At 40.0% G+C, this 16922-nt stretch overlaps 1 protein-coding gene across 1 annotated transcript in view; it reads left to right on the top strand.

Moving 5' to 3' along the window:
• The window catches only part of LOC150094629 (double-strand-break repair protein rad21 homolog), a 342589-nt gene that overhangs the window by 42263 nt on the left and 283404 nt on the right, over positions 1-16922 (top strand). Inside the window, exons 3-4 of the mRNA XM_090411608.1 lie at positions 2498-2727; positions 8207-8209. Of these exons, the coding sequence (XP_090267734.1) occupies positions 2498-2727; positions 8207-8209 (233 nt within the window). The remainder of the gene's footprint in view (positions 1-2497; positions 2728-8206; positions 8210-16922) is intronic.

Below are 16922 nucleotides of genomic sequence, written 5' to 3'. Positions count from 1 at the left end.
TCCACATGAAATAACCAGAACAAAGCTTGTGGTCAAAGAAGGTCATGATATTGAGTAGACATTTGTGAAAATGGCAGGTACATCAGAAGTACCTAATCATTCTGTGTTATTGAATGGGACAACATTTTAATTTTGTTAATTTTTGATTTAATTGTTCATTTTATTATTATTATTATTATTCGTGACACCTCCAAGGAGTCCAAAGACTCATTGTGGGAGGACACCTGTTGTACAACTCTCCCTCTCCACCACTACACTGATCCTCTACATCAGCGACATCTTATTTATTATTAATTTTGTTGTGTGGTTTTTTATATAAGAAGGAAATGACCTACTAACTCCTTGAGCATTGATGTCTTGGCTAAGTGATAATTATGGCTATTATAAGAAACTGGGGTTATTTAGTTGTTAAAACAATAAACAACATACAAAGGAAAAAAAAAACGTGAGAAGTTTCACCATAAGGAATTTGTAGCTTCTTTGAGGTGAAATATACACATAAAGATAAGTGAAAAATACAGATTAATATAAAAGCTAAAAGAAGCTATGTGGTATAAATAATTAAAATGCAAGGAAACAATGAAGTATGGCATGAATCATCCATTTTCTAGCATTGTTTGGAAATGATTAGCATGAAAATTGAGGTCAGGTATGTGTAGCACTCTGATCATCGATTTCCAAATGTCACTTAGGATGAGTCCTTGGTTTTTGTTGAGTTAGCTGTATGAAAAAATAATGATGCTGGATTCTGTATTCCCACAAGACAGTTATCATTTAGATATGGCATAGAGGCTTTGTTGCAATTGATATCATGTGTTATGAAAGTGTTAAGCCAGCCATACCTGAACTTTTCTTGGTTATAAGCTAAATTGCCAAGGTGTTCATTCTGTCTGAAATTTTTGGAGGTCTGACCTTTATAGGGAAGACCACATGAAGGAGGAATTCTGTAGAACCCCCACGGATGTTTTTAGAAAGGATTACTATCCTTAAGAGAATGAAGGAGACTGCATATGATGAGAGTAGGTTTGGAGGCTATTCTGAGTTGTAAATAGATTGACAATTTTGATGGACAGATTATTAAAGAAATTGAAGTAGAATCTCTGTGACAGATTTCACTGGCAGAGACCTCTGATATTGTTGTGAGGATTTGAATTAGTTGTTTTTACCTGTGGACAAATGAATGGGGGATACCAGTTCAGATTTGCCCAAGTGTAGAGTAATGCACAGTGGCCACAATGAGATATTTATGAAACTTCACTCCAAGAGGTTGAGAAAGGAAGGGATCTGGGGATATTGGGAGATATGGAGTTGAAGTTCAGGGAATGATTTTCAAAAGCTGTAAATGTTAATCAAAAAATCAAAAAAAAAAATAATGAGGTGATAATACCATTTTCAGATAAAATCTTTATTTCTGTGTACAAGTTTGGCTACATGAATGTCTGGTGATAAGGAAGCATTAGTGAGTGTTCAGAGGCGAATGACCAAGACAATTTTGTAGACTGTGGAATATTGAATTTTTGGACAGATTTGAGAGAGCTTTGCAGTAAGAGGTGATAGAAGGACATAAATTGGTGACAGGAGCCTATCAGATAGATGTAGGGAAAATGTTGAATAAGATGCATAAAGTGGTCAGAGAATAAGAGCTTTTCCCTGGATGCTGGGTAAGGTTGACATGAGCAAGAGAGTGAAATGATTTTATGCATGGAGATTGATAAAATAAGCTGATTGCACTGTTGAGTGGGTAGTAAGTACATTAATGCTAAATTTGTTCAAGGCAACTTATGATAGGTATGTGATAGTATTAATCTTTTGAAGGCCTAGAAAATTATACTATAATACTACTAAATATAAGTGGTGCTTTAGTGATATTCAACTCAGAAGTTTCAGAAAAAAAAATGTATGTGACACTTCTCTACAAAAGGTTGAAACCTGCAGTGTATGTGTATAGCTAAGGTGGACTAGAGACCAAATAGAAAACTTTTTCAAGACACTTCAGGCCTCTAGTAAGTGGGGTGATGGGTCACACTAGGTGATGAAATTCATTTCTCACTTAACCACATTCACAAGCACATCTATTCCCATGTTGAGAATCAAGTTGAAGTTGGCTAATTCTTGTAATAAGAGTAAATTAATGATTTGGTTTAAAAAGCATTGTTGTTGTTCACATTGTTATTTTTTACTAATTATATAAAAATTGAGAAAATAAAATGAAACATAATGGTAAAAACTATACAAAACTATGAGTGATGATATCACAGCTTTACCAACCAACTTCCTCTGTATTGTTGTGGAAAAATCAACGTGCCCTTTGTTTGAAAACACCTGCATACAAATCCCATTGTATAAGAACAGTTTTTAAAATTTATTTATTATTATTTTTTTATTTTTCCTCCTTGCTTGATGTAACTCATCGATCCAATCAACTTTGACATATATGTAGATGTAGATTTGACTGGAAATTGTTTTCTAAATTTATTTATATATATATTTTTTTTAGGTAAAAATGGCGTTACGAACTTCTGGGCATTTGCTTTTGGGAGTTGTGCGCATATATTCTCGAAAGGCAAAATATTTACTGGCTGACTGCAATGAAGCTTTCATCAAAATAAAGATGGCATTCCGTCCTGGTATTGTGGATCTTCCTGAAGAAAACCGTGAGGCTGCTGTCGCTACTATAACACTTCCAGAAGTCTTCCATGATTTTGATACACCTATACCAGAAATAAAGTATTTTTACAGTCAATTCCTAATTACTGTTTTTTTTTTGTTTTTTTTTGTTATATATATATATTATTTCCTCGGGGGCTCACTTTAGTGAGTATGGGTGTGGCAAACCCGAGGTACCTGGACCATGCCTTACTTCATGTAATATACATCTGTTATATTATCTGTAGACTGGTCCCTCCTCTTCCTCCCTTGCTTCTTTCTTTCTTCTCTTCTTGCTCCTTTCCCCGAATGCTATTAGAGTATTCAAGGGGAATCTTTCCTATTTTTCTGTGTCATTTTGTCTTGTGCTAACAGGACATTATCAAACACTGTAACATGATCAGGCCATCAAAAAATTTTCATACCACATCGTCTGTCGCGGGGGTTACCAAGGGACGCGTTCGGGTTTTAGGCAGAGGGACCCGTTTGAAAAATATGTTACAGTCTCCCTTAGACATCATTCCTCAACACTCTGCTAGAGGAAGCTTCATCAATGGGCCCGCTACCCATTTGGGGGAGGTGTTTAGAGGCAGCGCAAAGAAATGGTTCTGTAAAAGGACGGAAATGGCAACGGCACCAGACTATGGCTTTAGGCAACTGGAACATCTTCTCTCTGACAGGGAAGGAGTTCGAACTGGTTGAGGAAGCCAAGCGCTACCGGCTAGACTTAGTCGGGGCTTTCTTCAACCAAGAGAAGAGGCTCTGGATAAGGGATGGAAGCTCTACTACTCTGGTGTGAGCCTGACAATGTCTGCTAAGGCAGGTGTGGGAATACTCACAAGCCCCCAGCTGTCAGACTGTGTTGCTGAGTGGATCCCATTGGGGGGACAGGTATGTGTGTTAAGGCTTCAGATGAAAAACCATGATTTGGCTGTGGTGCAAGCCTATGCACCTAATCTGGAGTCAGAATACTCTGCCCTCCTAGAGGAAGTGGATGCTGCTTTTGACAGGGTGGTAGACTTGGAATCAGTCCTGCTAATGGGTGACTTCAATGCACATGTTGGAACAGATGACCAGACATGGAGGGGTGTGGTTGGGAGGAACGGTGCCCCTGACCTTAACGCGAATGGGTTGAAATTATTGGATTTCTGCTGTACTAACAGCTTGTCCATAATGAATACCTTCTTCCAGCACTGAGAAGTCCATAAGTATACCTGGTACAGGGATACACTAGAACAAAGGTCTCTGATTGACTTCTTTATAGTCTCAGCAGACCTCTTTTCCTCAGTGTTGGACGTTCGTGTGAGAAGAGGGGCAGAACTGTCAACTGACCACCACCTTGTTGTGTGCACTCTATGGCTTCAGAAACCAGATGCTACCATCAATGCTGGTAGGCCTAAGCAGCTATATCGCGTGAAATGGGAGACATTGGAAAATGAGGTTGTGAGGAAGAATTTTGCAGATGACATTTCCTCCAGGTTCAAAGAGATTCCCAAACATATACTGCAGATGTTGAGGAGGAATGGAAGCTGTTCAGAACAGCTGTCACTGCCTCTGCACTTTCATGGTGTGGTAGAAAGCGGCTCGATGTGGCAACGGGCAGTGAGAAAAGGACACCTTGGTGGGACCAAGAAGTCCGAAAAACTGTCCGGGCAAAAAAGGAGTCCTACCTAACATGGCTTAGAGTCAGGTCACCTGAGATGCGTTTGCGGTATGCTGAGGCACGAAAAGCTGCTGCTAAGGCAGTAAAGACAGCAAAGCAGAAGGCTTGGGAATCCTTTGGAGAAAGATTAGACTCATCCTATGCAAATGCAAACAAAGTATTCTGGCCGACCATCTGCCACCTTCGATGGAGGAAATCGTGCACAGCAAGGGCAATTAAGACCTCTGATGGTGCACTTTTAACAACCGAGAAGGATATCCTCCACAGGTGGAGGGAATACTTTGAGAGCCTTCTTAACCCGGGTGGCCCAGCAGTTGTTGACATCCAAGAGGTGCAGATTGGGGCAATGACTAGTCTCACAGCAGAAGAGGTCCATTTAGCAATAAAATCGCTAAAATCGGGCAAGGCTGCTGGCGATGATGATATTCGGCCTGAAATGCCAAAAGCCTTAAATCGAGACGGTGTTCTCTGGCTGACTCGAGTGTGTCAGGCTGCTTGGATATCTGGGCGAGCACCAAAGCAATGGCAGCAGGCATTATAATACCAGTCTTTATGAAGGGAGACCAGAAGTATTGCAGTAACTATCGTGGCATCTCTCTATCTGCTCAGCCTGCCTGGGAAAGTGTATGCTAAGTGCTTGGAAAGATGGTGCAGGAGCATAGTTGAGTCAAAGTTCCAGGAAGAACAATGTGGCTTTCGTCCTGGTAGAAGCACAACTGACCAGATCTTCACTTTAAGGCAAGTCTTTGAGAAATCTTGGGAATATGCCAAGAATGTCTACACATGTTTTGTGGACTTGGAGAAGGCATATGACTGGGTTTCTCGGGATAAGCTTTGACAAGTAGTACAGGAGTATGGAGTGGATGGTCAACTATTAGCTGCCATCAAGTCCCTGTATGAATGCCCAGAGTTTTGTGTCAGGGTAAACAGCACAAAGTCTGAACCTTTCACAGTCTCCATTGGCCTCTGCCAAGGGTGGGTTCTGTCACCCCCTCCTTTTCATAATATTTATGAACTGGATTGATAGGCACAGCTGAGGCAGTGAGTGTGTCAGAATTGGAAAATGTAGCATTGGACGTCTGCTTCTTGCAGATAACCTAGTTCTGCTTAGCTCTTCCACAGATGACCTTCAGTGGACCCTGGATTTTGTGCACACTCCGGAATGAAGATCAGCATAGCAAAAACTGAAACATTTGTGGTCTCAAGACAACCATCCCACTGCACTCTAAATGTAAGTGGAGTCCCAATGAGGCAGGTGGAGAAGTTTAAATACCTTGGGTCCATATTCACGAATGATGGAAAATGGGACGTAGAGCCAGATACTCGAATTGGCTTAGCAAGCTCAATATTGCGGGAGCTTGGCCATTCGGTAGTATTGAAGCGGGAGTTAAGCCAGAAGGCAAAGCTGGCTGTCTTCAATACAGCCTATGTCCCCATCCTCACCTATGGTCATGAGAGTTGGGTAATGACCGAAAGAATGCAGACATGAATCCAAGCAGCTGAAATGAGGTTCCTTCGAGTGGTTGCAGAGCTGACAACTCGACAGTCAGAAGCTCTGCAATTCGGTAAACCCTCAATACTCAACCACTGCTTCTCCATGTTAAGAGATCACAGTTACGTTGGTATGGGCACCTGGTCAGAATGCCACAAGAGAGGCTCCCTCAGGAGGCCCTCCTTGCCAAGCCAGAGGGTGGGAGGCCACGTTGAAGGCCAAGGACTCGCTGGATAGATTATATCCAAAACCTTGGGTGGACATGTTTGGGAATCCCACCAGAACACCTGAGCTTGGTGGCAGAGGATCGAGACCATGAAGTTCCTCTTGCAGCTGTTGCCCCCCCCCCCCCCCCCCACACACACAACCCAATTAGGAAGAGTGGTCCTTGAAGATGTATGTATGTATGTATCATTTTAAAGCAGTCATGCTAGAGGATTTTTAATTTATGTTTATACGTTATTGAGTATTTTTAATAATACTGTATTGATAATGCAGTGATCAACTGAATTAATAAAATATATGCATTTTCTTACCTGAAATTAATGATACACTCACAGTTTTAAAAAGTTGTGTAATCATAAATTGTTTGTATTGTAGCACTTACTAGCTTATCCGTGGTCTGTCTCTTCCCCCTCCCTTCCCTTAAACATCCATATATGTTCATTTCTTATGTTTTTTTTATTTTTATAGATATCGAATTTATGGGACACTTGTTCATGGTAAAGTGGACTTTCCTTTTCATTTTTCATCCATTTCTATTCTTTTCTTTCCATATTCTTCCCTCTATTTTTCCTGAATCTTTTTTTTTTCTTTTTTTTTTTTTTCTGTTTTTCAGACCTCCATCACTGGGATCCCACATCTTGTTTATCATGCATTGAGATTCTGGTGGTCATGCATTACTTTTACATTACTTTTACCCTTGCTTGAGATAGATGGTCCTGGATGGCATTTTTAGGATCAGTTGGTTAGTGAAGTTGCTTGCAGGGGCATCTGTGTTATAAGTATTCTTTCTTATGGTTTGAAGACAGGACTGAAGGCTTGTGATACTGCTATAATGGCATCCTGGAGTTCTGCTTCTTAATTGATTTATTGCTTTCTGGATAGTTGATGTGCGCATGTGTGTGTGTGTGTGTGTGTGTGTGGAGGAGGGATATTAGAATTGGAGCTCCTTGATGTTTTCCAGATGAGCTAATATGTTCAAAGCTTAAAGACCAAGGAGTGACAATTATCAAGTGCTTTGTGATATGTCAGACTGTTGGTCTGGTTGCATCAGTCAATCATACACAACACCCCAGGAGCTGTTGCATCATTGACTGATGTAATTCAGTTGGGTCATGACATCACTGTCATAAGGTGATGCAGTCATTAGTATAAAGTGAAGTCTTGTAGGGTGTTTGTGCGACTTCTTGGGATACACTCCCATTTACTCCTGCATCATAAGTACTACACAAATGATCCCTGCAATGTTAATTCACAGTAGTGATGCCCCATACTTGTATTAATAGTGCAAATAACTTTTGTTACATTTACAGGGAAGCAACATTTGCAAGCCAGAAAAGGCCATCACTTCATTAGTGAAAATGGCATATCAGCTTTATTTGGGATGTAACAACTGGGGACCAAGACAAGGCCTAGGCCCCACACATATAATGTGGTACGTGCGCTAGAAATCTTCCGAAGTGACTGAAAGGTGATAAAGTGTCAATGCTGTTTGCTGCTCCTAAGGTTTTGGAAGGAGCCAAGCAATCATGCAAATGATTGCTACTTCTGCATGGTACCACCTGTTTCTGGAGGCATCACAAGGAAAAAGAAGTGGACAATAGCATACCTGAATATACCATCTGCTCTCTGACCAGTTCTGCACAGCAAAGGACTCTCGTTCCCAAACCTCTTAAAGAATTTTCCTTTGATTCAGAGGATGATGAGGATGAAGGCAAACCGATGTTGAGTTCTCCTGAGCCTTTGGCATCTAATGATGATCCATATGTCAGCCATGGTTCATCTGTACCACACATTCTCAGACAAGAAGAACTGAACGATCTTGTTCACGATCTGGAGTTGTCCAAGGCCAACACAGAGTTACTGGAATCAAGACTTTTACATTGGAATATTCTCAAAGAAAATGTCTGAGTAACTTTGTTTTGCACTTGTTATGAGCAGTTTGTGCCTTACTTCCAAAAGGAAAATGACTTTGTCTTCTGCTATGATTACCTGATGAATGCCCTTCAAATCAAACATGACCCACATGAATGCTGACTGTTCATAGACTCATCAAAATTGAGTCTCAAGTCAGTGTTGCTGCATAATGGAAACTGGTTTCCATCCATTCCAGTTGGACATGCTACTTACATGAAAGAAACCTATGACAACCTAAAACAGCTGTTGGACTGTCTTCCATACAGCAAGTACAGCTGGCATCCCTGTGGCGACTTGAAGATAGTGTCTGTGTTGATAGGTAGGTCTGCAGCTGGGATATACAAAGTACTGCTGTTTTTTTTTTTGGTGTGAATGGGATAGCCAAGCAAGGACTTTGCACTATGTGAAAAGAGACTGGCCTGCAAGGAAATCTCTGAAGGTCAGAGAGCAGATGTGCAACACCCAGCACTGGCAGAAACACACAGAATTCTACTACTGCCCCTACATATCAAACTCAGTCTGGTAAAAAAAAAAATAAAATTAAATTAAATTAAAAAAAAAAAAAACTCTGTAAAAGCCATGGACTGGTCTGGATCAGCTTTCGAATACCTGGCTGACAAATTCCCTCGACTCAGCAAAGCAAACAGTAAAGATGGAGATTTTGTGGATCCTCAGATCCGAGAACTCTTCATTGATGAGATTCATTTTACACAAATTATGGACTCTACAACCGTGTTATTTAATAAGATTTTAATTTAATTTTAATTAGTAGAAATGTATTCCAAGGGTGAGAAGGTTAAATAAGGTAGGTGTGAGATGGATGAATAAAGAGATTAAGCATGTGATATGCAGAAAAAAAGGGCATTGTGGAGACAGCATAAGAGAAGTGGAAGTAAACAATTTCATGAGGTCTACGAAGACCAGGCGAGGAGGGTGACTTGGTTGGTGAGTAGCTAAAGAGAGGTATGAACAGCAGTTAGCTAATGAAGTCAAAAAGAATCCTAGGGAGTTCTTTCGATATGTAGCCAGCAAAAGAAAGAATGATTATGGAAGGATGACATTGATTGGAGGAAATGGTATAAAGACAACTGTTGCAGAATGTGTGGTAGAGATACTTAATGAGCAGTTCATAAAGATCTTTCAATCTTGTGAATGTGACTTCATGGAAAGCTTGAGAGCAGTTGATGATGGGGAGGGGAGACTGACTGTAAGTGAGCAAGAGGTCTATGGGGAGTTGAGTAAACTAGATGTAAATAAGGCTGTGGGACTTGATAATATATCACCATGTATTCTGAAGGAATGTGCCAGAGAGTTGACACCTGCCTTGACATATTTTTTTTTAATACGAGTCTTGCACTTGGTCAAGTTAATAAAGAGTGGAAGGGGGCAAGATTGTGCCACTTCATAAAGGAGGTGATCAAACTCAAGCATCAAACTATAGGTCTGTCTCTGTGAAAGGTGTTGTGGTTAAGTTGTTGGAGAAGCTTGTGAGAACTAGGATCCAGAGTTGGGTTGACAACAATGGTATAATCTTTGATGGACAGCATGGATTTGCTAAAGGGAGGTCATGTTTTAGTAATCTACTTACTTATTACAATAAAGTGACTGCTTCCTTGGACAGAGGAGAAGGATACACAGTAATATACTTGGATTTTGCAGAATCTTTTGATAGAGTACCTCATGATAAGTTGACAGTCAAACTAGAGCGATGGGGTTGGATATTAGATTAGTGCATTGGATTGGAGACTGGCTATCTGATAGGTATCAACAAGTTGTGTATGGGGGTGCGATATCCAGGAAAAGGAAAGTCACTAGTGGAGTGCCTCAGGGGTCTGTTTTAGGGCCATTACTATTTAACTTGTATATTAATGATATTGGCGAAGATTTGGATGGAGATATTCAGTTGTTTGCAGATGATGCAAAGTTGGGACAAACCATAAAGAGTAGTGAAGATGTTGTGGCCTTGCAAGAAAACTTGAATAAATTGAGTGATTGGGCAAGCAAATGGGGATGTGAGTTCAATGTTGCAAAATGTAAGGTTTTAAAATTTGGAAAACAAAGATGGGATGCAGAATTTATGCTTGGTGAGAATATATTGTTGGAGGTAGAGGAAATAAGAGATCTGGGGGTGATAGTGGATAATGATCTAAAATTTAGGGGACACATCGCCAAAATTGTGAAGACAACACAAAGACTTCTGGGAATGATGCGAGGACACTGACGTGTAGAAGTAGGGAGATTCTTGTTCCATTGTACAAGGCTTTGATTAGGTCACACATTGACTATTGTGCCCAGTTTTGGTCACCGGGTTATTAGAAGGATGAAGAGATGTTGGAAAGGGTCCAAAGGCGACTGACTAAGGTAGTTTCTGACCTCTGGAATGTTAAGTATGAGGAAATCTTGAGAAGATGTAATTTGCAGAGTCTGGTGGAGAGAAGGAAGAGGAGAGATATGATAGAGACCTACAAGTTGGTAAGGGGTTGTTATAAGATGAATGGTGGAGAAGTTCTACAGAGAATAGTGGGAGATCAGGGGAGAACCAGAGGTCATCCCTGGAAACTGTATAAAGAGGGTGTGAGTAGGGGAGTGAGAGGCAGGTTTTTTTCATGCTGAGTTGTGATTGATTGGAATGCCTTGCCTGAGAGTGTGGTGTCTGCAAGGAGTTTGAGTGTGTTTAAGACACGGTATGATGAGATGAGTCTTTGACTCCATGAGGTCTTGGGTAATAATAATAATTTCCCAATGTTTTGACTTTCATATTAAGGTCATCATCTGAAGTATATACAGAGACAAGCTAAATACATTTCATATAGTATGCATGGTACTAGATGCTGGACCATGCCTTACTTCATGTAATATATATCTGTTATATTATTCTGTAGACTGGTCCCTCCTCTTCTTTCTTTGCTTCGTTCTCCTCTCCTTGCTCCTTCTCCCTGATGCTATTAGAGTATTCAAGGGCTAGCGGGGTGAGTCTTTCCTATCTTGCTAAGTCATTTTGTCTTATGCAGCCACCGAATGAGGCAAGCTAGCTTCAATAGGTGCTGGTCCCAAGCCCGGATAAATGTGAGGAGTGATGTCAGGAAGGGCATCTGGTCGGAAAACTTCAATGCCAGCTCAGACTATGATATGAGGCAAAGAGAAAATGATATAAGGGCTAGGGCGTACCCCTTAAGCGATGTGCAGCCACATTGCCCTACAGGTGCGAGAAGTGGACGAGGGCTACCGCATCAAGCGCGGGCGCAGTTAAAGAAGCGAGCCCAGCAGGTGGAGAGGATGTTGCGAGTGGGAACACTGAATGTTGGAAGCATGACTAGAAGGGGAAGAGAGGTGGCAGATATGATGAGGAAGAGGAAGTTGGACATTTTATGTGTGCAAGAGACAAGGTGGAAGGGTGAAACGGCAAAGGAACTGGGAGATGGATATAAATTGTTCTATTCTGGAGTGAATAACGAGGGAAGAAATGATGTAGGAATAGTGGTGTGTGGCAGAATGAAGGGTGAAGTACTGGAAGTGGGTAGAAGGAACGACAGGATCATGCGAATGAAATTGGGTCTTGGAGAAGAGCGGCTGGTCGTAATATGTGTATATGCCCCGCAAGTTGGTTGTACAGCAGAGGAGAAAGATGAGTTCTGGAACATGTTAGATGAAGAAATGAGGGAATTGGAAGAAAATGAGATGGTGATTGTCGGAGGAGACTTGAACGGACACATAGGAAGACAATAGGAACTGTGAAAGGGTGCATGGTGGTTACGGAGTGGGAATGATGATCCAGGAAGGAGAGAGGGTTGTGGACTTTGCAGTAGCGTTTGATTTGGCAATTGTGAACTCGTTTTTCTACAAGTGGGAAGAACATTTGATAACAATTAGGAGTGGTAACAGCAGTTCACAAATTGACTACATTTTGACTAGAAGAAAACATCTTAAGGATGTAACAAATTGTAAAGTAATTCCAACAGATCAAGTAGCACAGCAACACCTACTGCTGTGTGCAGACTTTAAAATGAGATCGAAGATAAGAACCTCTGGATGCCATGCGATGAAGACAATTAAGTGGTTTCGCTTAAAAGAGGAGTGTGTGAGGAATCGTTTTAGGGAGAGGGTGTTAGAGAGGATTTCGGATGGACTGGAAAGTGTACAAGATTGGTGGAAACATAATTCAAAAGTAATCCTGAGCTGTGCAATCGAGGTGCTTGGTGAGACATCTGGAAAGATTAGAGAGCAGAAGGAGAGTTGGTGGTGGAATAATAATGTACACATGGCAGTGACAGCTGCCACTTGTACATTATTATTCCACCACCTAAGAGGAAGGCAAAGCAGAAGTGGGATGAGTCAAGAGTGGAAGAGAACAGAGAGGTGTACAGAGAGAGAAAGCAAGAAGCCAAGAGAGTTGTGGCACAGGCGAAGGCCATGGCATATCAAGATCTGTATGATCAGTTAGAAACAAAGGAAGGACAGAGAAAAATTTACCAACTAGCGAAATGTAGAAATAAAGCAGGAGGCAGATCAAAGACACTGAAGGAAGAGTATTATGGAGGGATGTGGACATAAGAAACAGATGGAAAATATACTTTGAGGGACTTTTGAATGAGGAAAATGCAAGGACTCACAGAGGAGATGGGCAGCCTTCTGAGGGGATGGTGCAGAACATCAGTAGAGTGTAAGTGACAGAGGCCATGAAGAGGATGAGGAATGGAAAATTGGTGGGTCTAGACAGAATTCCAGTGGAGGCATGGAAGGCACTGGGGGAAGAGGGAATTGACCTGCTGTGGGACCTGTTCATGAAAGTTTGTCAACAGGAAAATATACCCGAGGAATGGAGGGAGAGTACTCTTGTCCCCATCTACAAGGGTAAAGGGGATGCACAAGACTGTAAAAATTACAGAGGAATAAAGTTGATGTCCCACACAATGAAAATCCTAGAAAGGGTTCTTGATGGTAGATTGAGTAAGGAGGTGGAGATTGCAAAGGAACAATTTGGCTTCATGCCTGGTAGATCAACAACAGATGCTATCTTTGGGTTATGGCAGATGATGGAAAAGTATCGAGAGAAACAAAGGGAGCTACATCTGGCATTTATTGATCTGGAGAAAGCATACGTTAGAGTGCCAAGGCAAGAAGTCTGGAGGTGTCTGAGGGAGAAGAAGGTGCCGGAAAAATATGTCAGGTTGTTGTGGGAAATGTACAGAAATGTGAAGACAAGTGTTCGGACCTGTTTGGGACAGACAGAAAGTTTTGAAGTAACAGTTGGCTTGCATCAAGGGTCAGCATTAAGTCCGTTTCTGTTTAATATTGTGATGGAGGTGGTAACAGAGGAGGTGAGAGAAGATGCGCCTTGGACAATGTTGTATGCAGATGACATCTTGCTGTGTGCAGATTCAAGAGAAGAAGCTGGAACTAAACTGGAAAGATGGAGAAAATTACTGGAAGAGAGAGAGGTATGAGACTGAGCAGAAGTAAGACAGAGTATATGTGTTGCACAGTGGGCGGCAGACAGTAGACAGATCTGGAGCTGGAAGGAAATGTCATCAGGAAGGTGAGAGACTTTAGATACTTAGGTTCAACAGTGGAAGAAGATGGAGGAGCTGAGAAGGAAGTGGGATGCAGGATACAAGCGTGTTGGAGGAACTGGAGGGAGATGGCTGGAGTATTATGCTATAAGAGGGTGCCGATCAATCTTTTGTCTTTCAGATTGATTGACAATCTAAAGGACAGTAGTGAGGCCAGCTATGCCATATGCTATAGAAACTGTGGCCCTGAAGAAAAATAACATCAGCAGGATGGAAGTAGCAGAGATGAGAATGCTTAGGTGGATGTGCGGTGTGACCAGAAAGGATCGTCTGAGAAATGACTATGTCAGGGGAACAGTGAAAGTTACGAACTTAGGAGCGAAAATACAGGAGGCAAGGTTGAGATGGTTTGGTCATGTGATGAGGAGGGAGGATGAATATGTGGGTAGAAGGGTCATGCAGATGGATGTGCAAGGAAAGTGGAAGCGTGGATAGCCAAAGAAGAGATGGTGGGAGCTGGTAGAAGAGGACTTGAGGATGAAGAACTTGGATGTGGTGACAGCTCAAGACAGGAAGGTGTGGAGGAGACTCATTATAAACAGTGACCCCACTTAAGTGGGAGAAACTGCAGAAGAAGAAGAAGAAGATATAGTATGCTGAAGAGACAATGATTTGATCAACAGTTATTCTACTGGCCTGACCTCTAGTGAAGATAAAATAAAATTACAATAAATAAATGAAATACACTAAACTATAAAATAAAATAAATTAACTTCATCAATGCTATATTCTATTTAAGACAACATCAGAGAAACATTCTTTCATATAGATAGTTTTGTTACAGTAAAAATGATGTCCTAATTTAACATGACAATTGCTATATTAGATTTAGGATCCTGGATTACGTATGGTTCTATTTAAAATTAACTCTTAGGGAGAAAGATTAAATGGGCAGAACATGTTGCTTCCATATGTTTGGGATTTTTAGACCATCATTATTGTTGGTCTAAAAATGGTGATGACTGATAAGAATATCACAGGCCTCCTTAAATTTACGTTCATACCATGTTCTGGTGTGATGTAAACAACAGTGCTTTTCCAGTCAATTCTGTGTAAAGTGTTCAGGGCATGATCAGAAAAACCAGCTTGCCCATAGTGATTATATTTAATGTCATTTATGTTCCTTTTTTTCTGATAGGAATTGTGTATCCTGTTTCCCTTATATAAGGCAAATTACATGTGCAATGACTACGGTATACCCCAGGGTGGGCCAGTGGAGGGAGTGGATCCTTGGATGTGTTGAGTAGTTCTTTAATTTTAATTTTATATTAGATTTAGGATCCTGGATTACCATAGGATCCTAAATCTAATATAACAATTGTCATGCTAAATTAGGACATCATTTTCACTGTAACAAAACTAACTATATGAAAGAATGTTTCTCTGATGTTGTCTTAAATAGAATATAGCTTTGATGTAGTTATTTTATTATATTTTATTTCGTTTATTTATTGTAATTTTATTTTATTTTCGCTATAGGTCAGGCCAGTGGAATAACCATTGATCAAATCATTGTCTCTTCAGCATACTATATGAAATATAATTTAGCTTGTCTCTGTATATATATGTGTATACTCCAGATGATGACCTTAATATGAAAGCCAAAACGTTGGGAAATTAAATAATTATTTATGACATGGTTATAGAGTCCATAATTTGTGTAAAATGAATGCTGATCACTGTGTAACACTAAAGGAAAGGATCATTGATGAGATGTTTGACAACCTACTACAGGGTGATGAGAAAAAAAGCTTGGGACACATTTTATCTGGTGTCAACTAACTTCCTTGGAAATGCCAGGGCAGAAAACTACAAGGAACTGGTTGAGGATTTGCTGTCTCTGTATCACAAACCTGGCTGCAATATGTTCTTAAAAATACACTTGCTCCATTCCCACTTGGAATTTTTCCCCGGCATCCCAACAACTGTAGCATGGTTAACGAAGAGCAACAGTGAACGTTTCTATCAAGAAATTGCAATGATGGAGAAACGATACCAGGAAAAGTGGTCCACTTCCATGTTGTCCACTACTGTTGGATGCTTGCCAGAGATGATCCTGAGCAGCTATACAAGCGGCAGGCAAAGTAACATTTGGATGTAGTAGTGGACATTTACTGGTATATCTGATAAGTATGTATTACTCTATTATGTAAGAAACTATTATGGATCTCTCACAAACCATAGCCAATTTTGCATTTTCATTGTCATGTTCATGTTCAGCATCTCGAAATCTATAAGATATGACTAAATTAATTCTTGGGGGCATGACTTTGGTAAAATTTTGTTGTTTAGTGTAATATAAACACTTTTCCAGAGGAAGATAGACACTGCTTTCCATGCTTCCCAAATTCAAATGACAATCACAAGTCAGATAAAGATAAGCTCTCAACTTCTTGGAAATCAACAGAACTAAAGGTAAAGGGAAATTCTTGCTGTGGAACTGCCGATTTTGCCAAAATATTGATTTGGGTCTCTCTGAAGGAAGATAAAATCTATCAGTTTTTATTTGCAGGTGATATATTTGAAAACTAGTGAGGACCACATCTTAGGATATTTCACTTATTTTTAATGGCAGAACTAGAGATGAACCTACTCACTGAGGAATCACTATTCTTCTGAGTAACTGTACTTCTTTTCAGCATATTCAACTTAACACTGTTATTTATTTATTTATCATCATTTTTCATCTCTATTCCAGTTATTTAACAAAAAAAAAAAAAAAAATCTGCCAGCTGTACCATTTATGCTATATCTCTGTAAGGGATTGTTTTACACTGAGTATTAAGTAATTACACAAGAGTTCATGCCAATTGGGCAGTGACTTTCAACTCTATTTCTTTTAGAATCAGGAAAATTATTTGCTCGAGTACCAAGTAAAAAAAAATATACGCATTTAATAAACCTAAAACATTATAGACATTTAAATAAAATTACATAAATAACTACGAAATTAATTGGATCCAAGGCCTTTGAAATAAGTGTAACACTTTACAGATCTCCTTATCCTAAAAAATAAAATCATTCATTCTCTGACTCATTCTATTACTGAGTTGTTTAATATATATACTTAATCATGTCTACTAGACTAAACACCTAGTTTTCACAACAACAAAATGTTCATCAGAGTCAGTTTGTTTGTTAGGCCCTTTTTGAAAATATAAAATTTATTTCTTCTTTGCAGTGGGATCCTTTATCTTCCCAATTTAGCATACACCTGCTCCAGTCATCCTCTCTGCCTCACTGGAGTACAAATATTATTATTGTGAGAGGTAATATTATTACCTCTCACAATTCAATATGATGCAAAATCACCAATTCTTTAAAAGAGAAAAAACAGTTTGTTTACTATTTTATAAATAACATATCTAAGTAGAGCTCTTCATGTTAAGTAACTTTACAATTTCAGGTTTTA

This window comes from Typopeltis vanoorti, chromosome 21 (assembly GCF_054136105.1).
Source record: "Typopeltis vanoorti isolate ZY-2024b chromosome 21, IOZ_Tvanoo_1.0, whole genome shotgun sequence".
NCBI lineage: Eukaryota > Metazoa > Arthropoda > Arachnida > Uropygi > Thelyphonidae > Typopeltis > Typopeltis vanoorti.
This window is presented reverse-complemented; position numbering and strand designations above follow the sequence as displayed.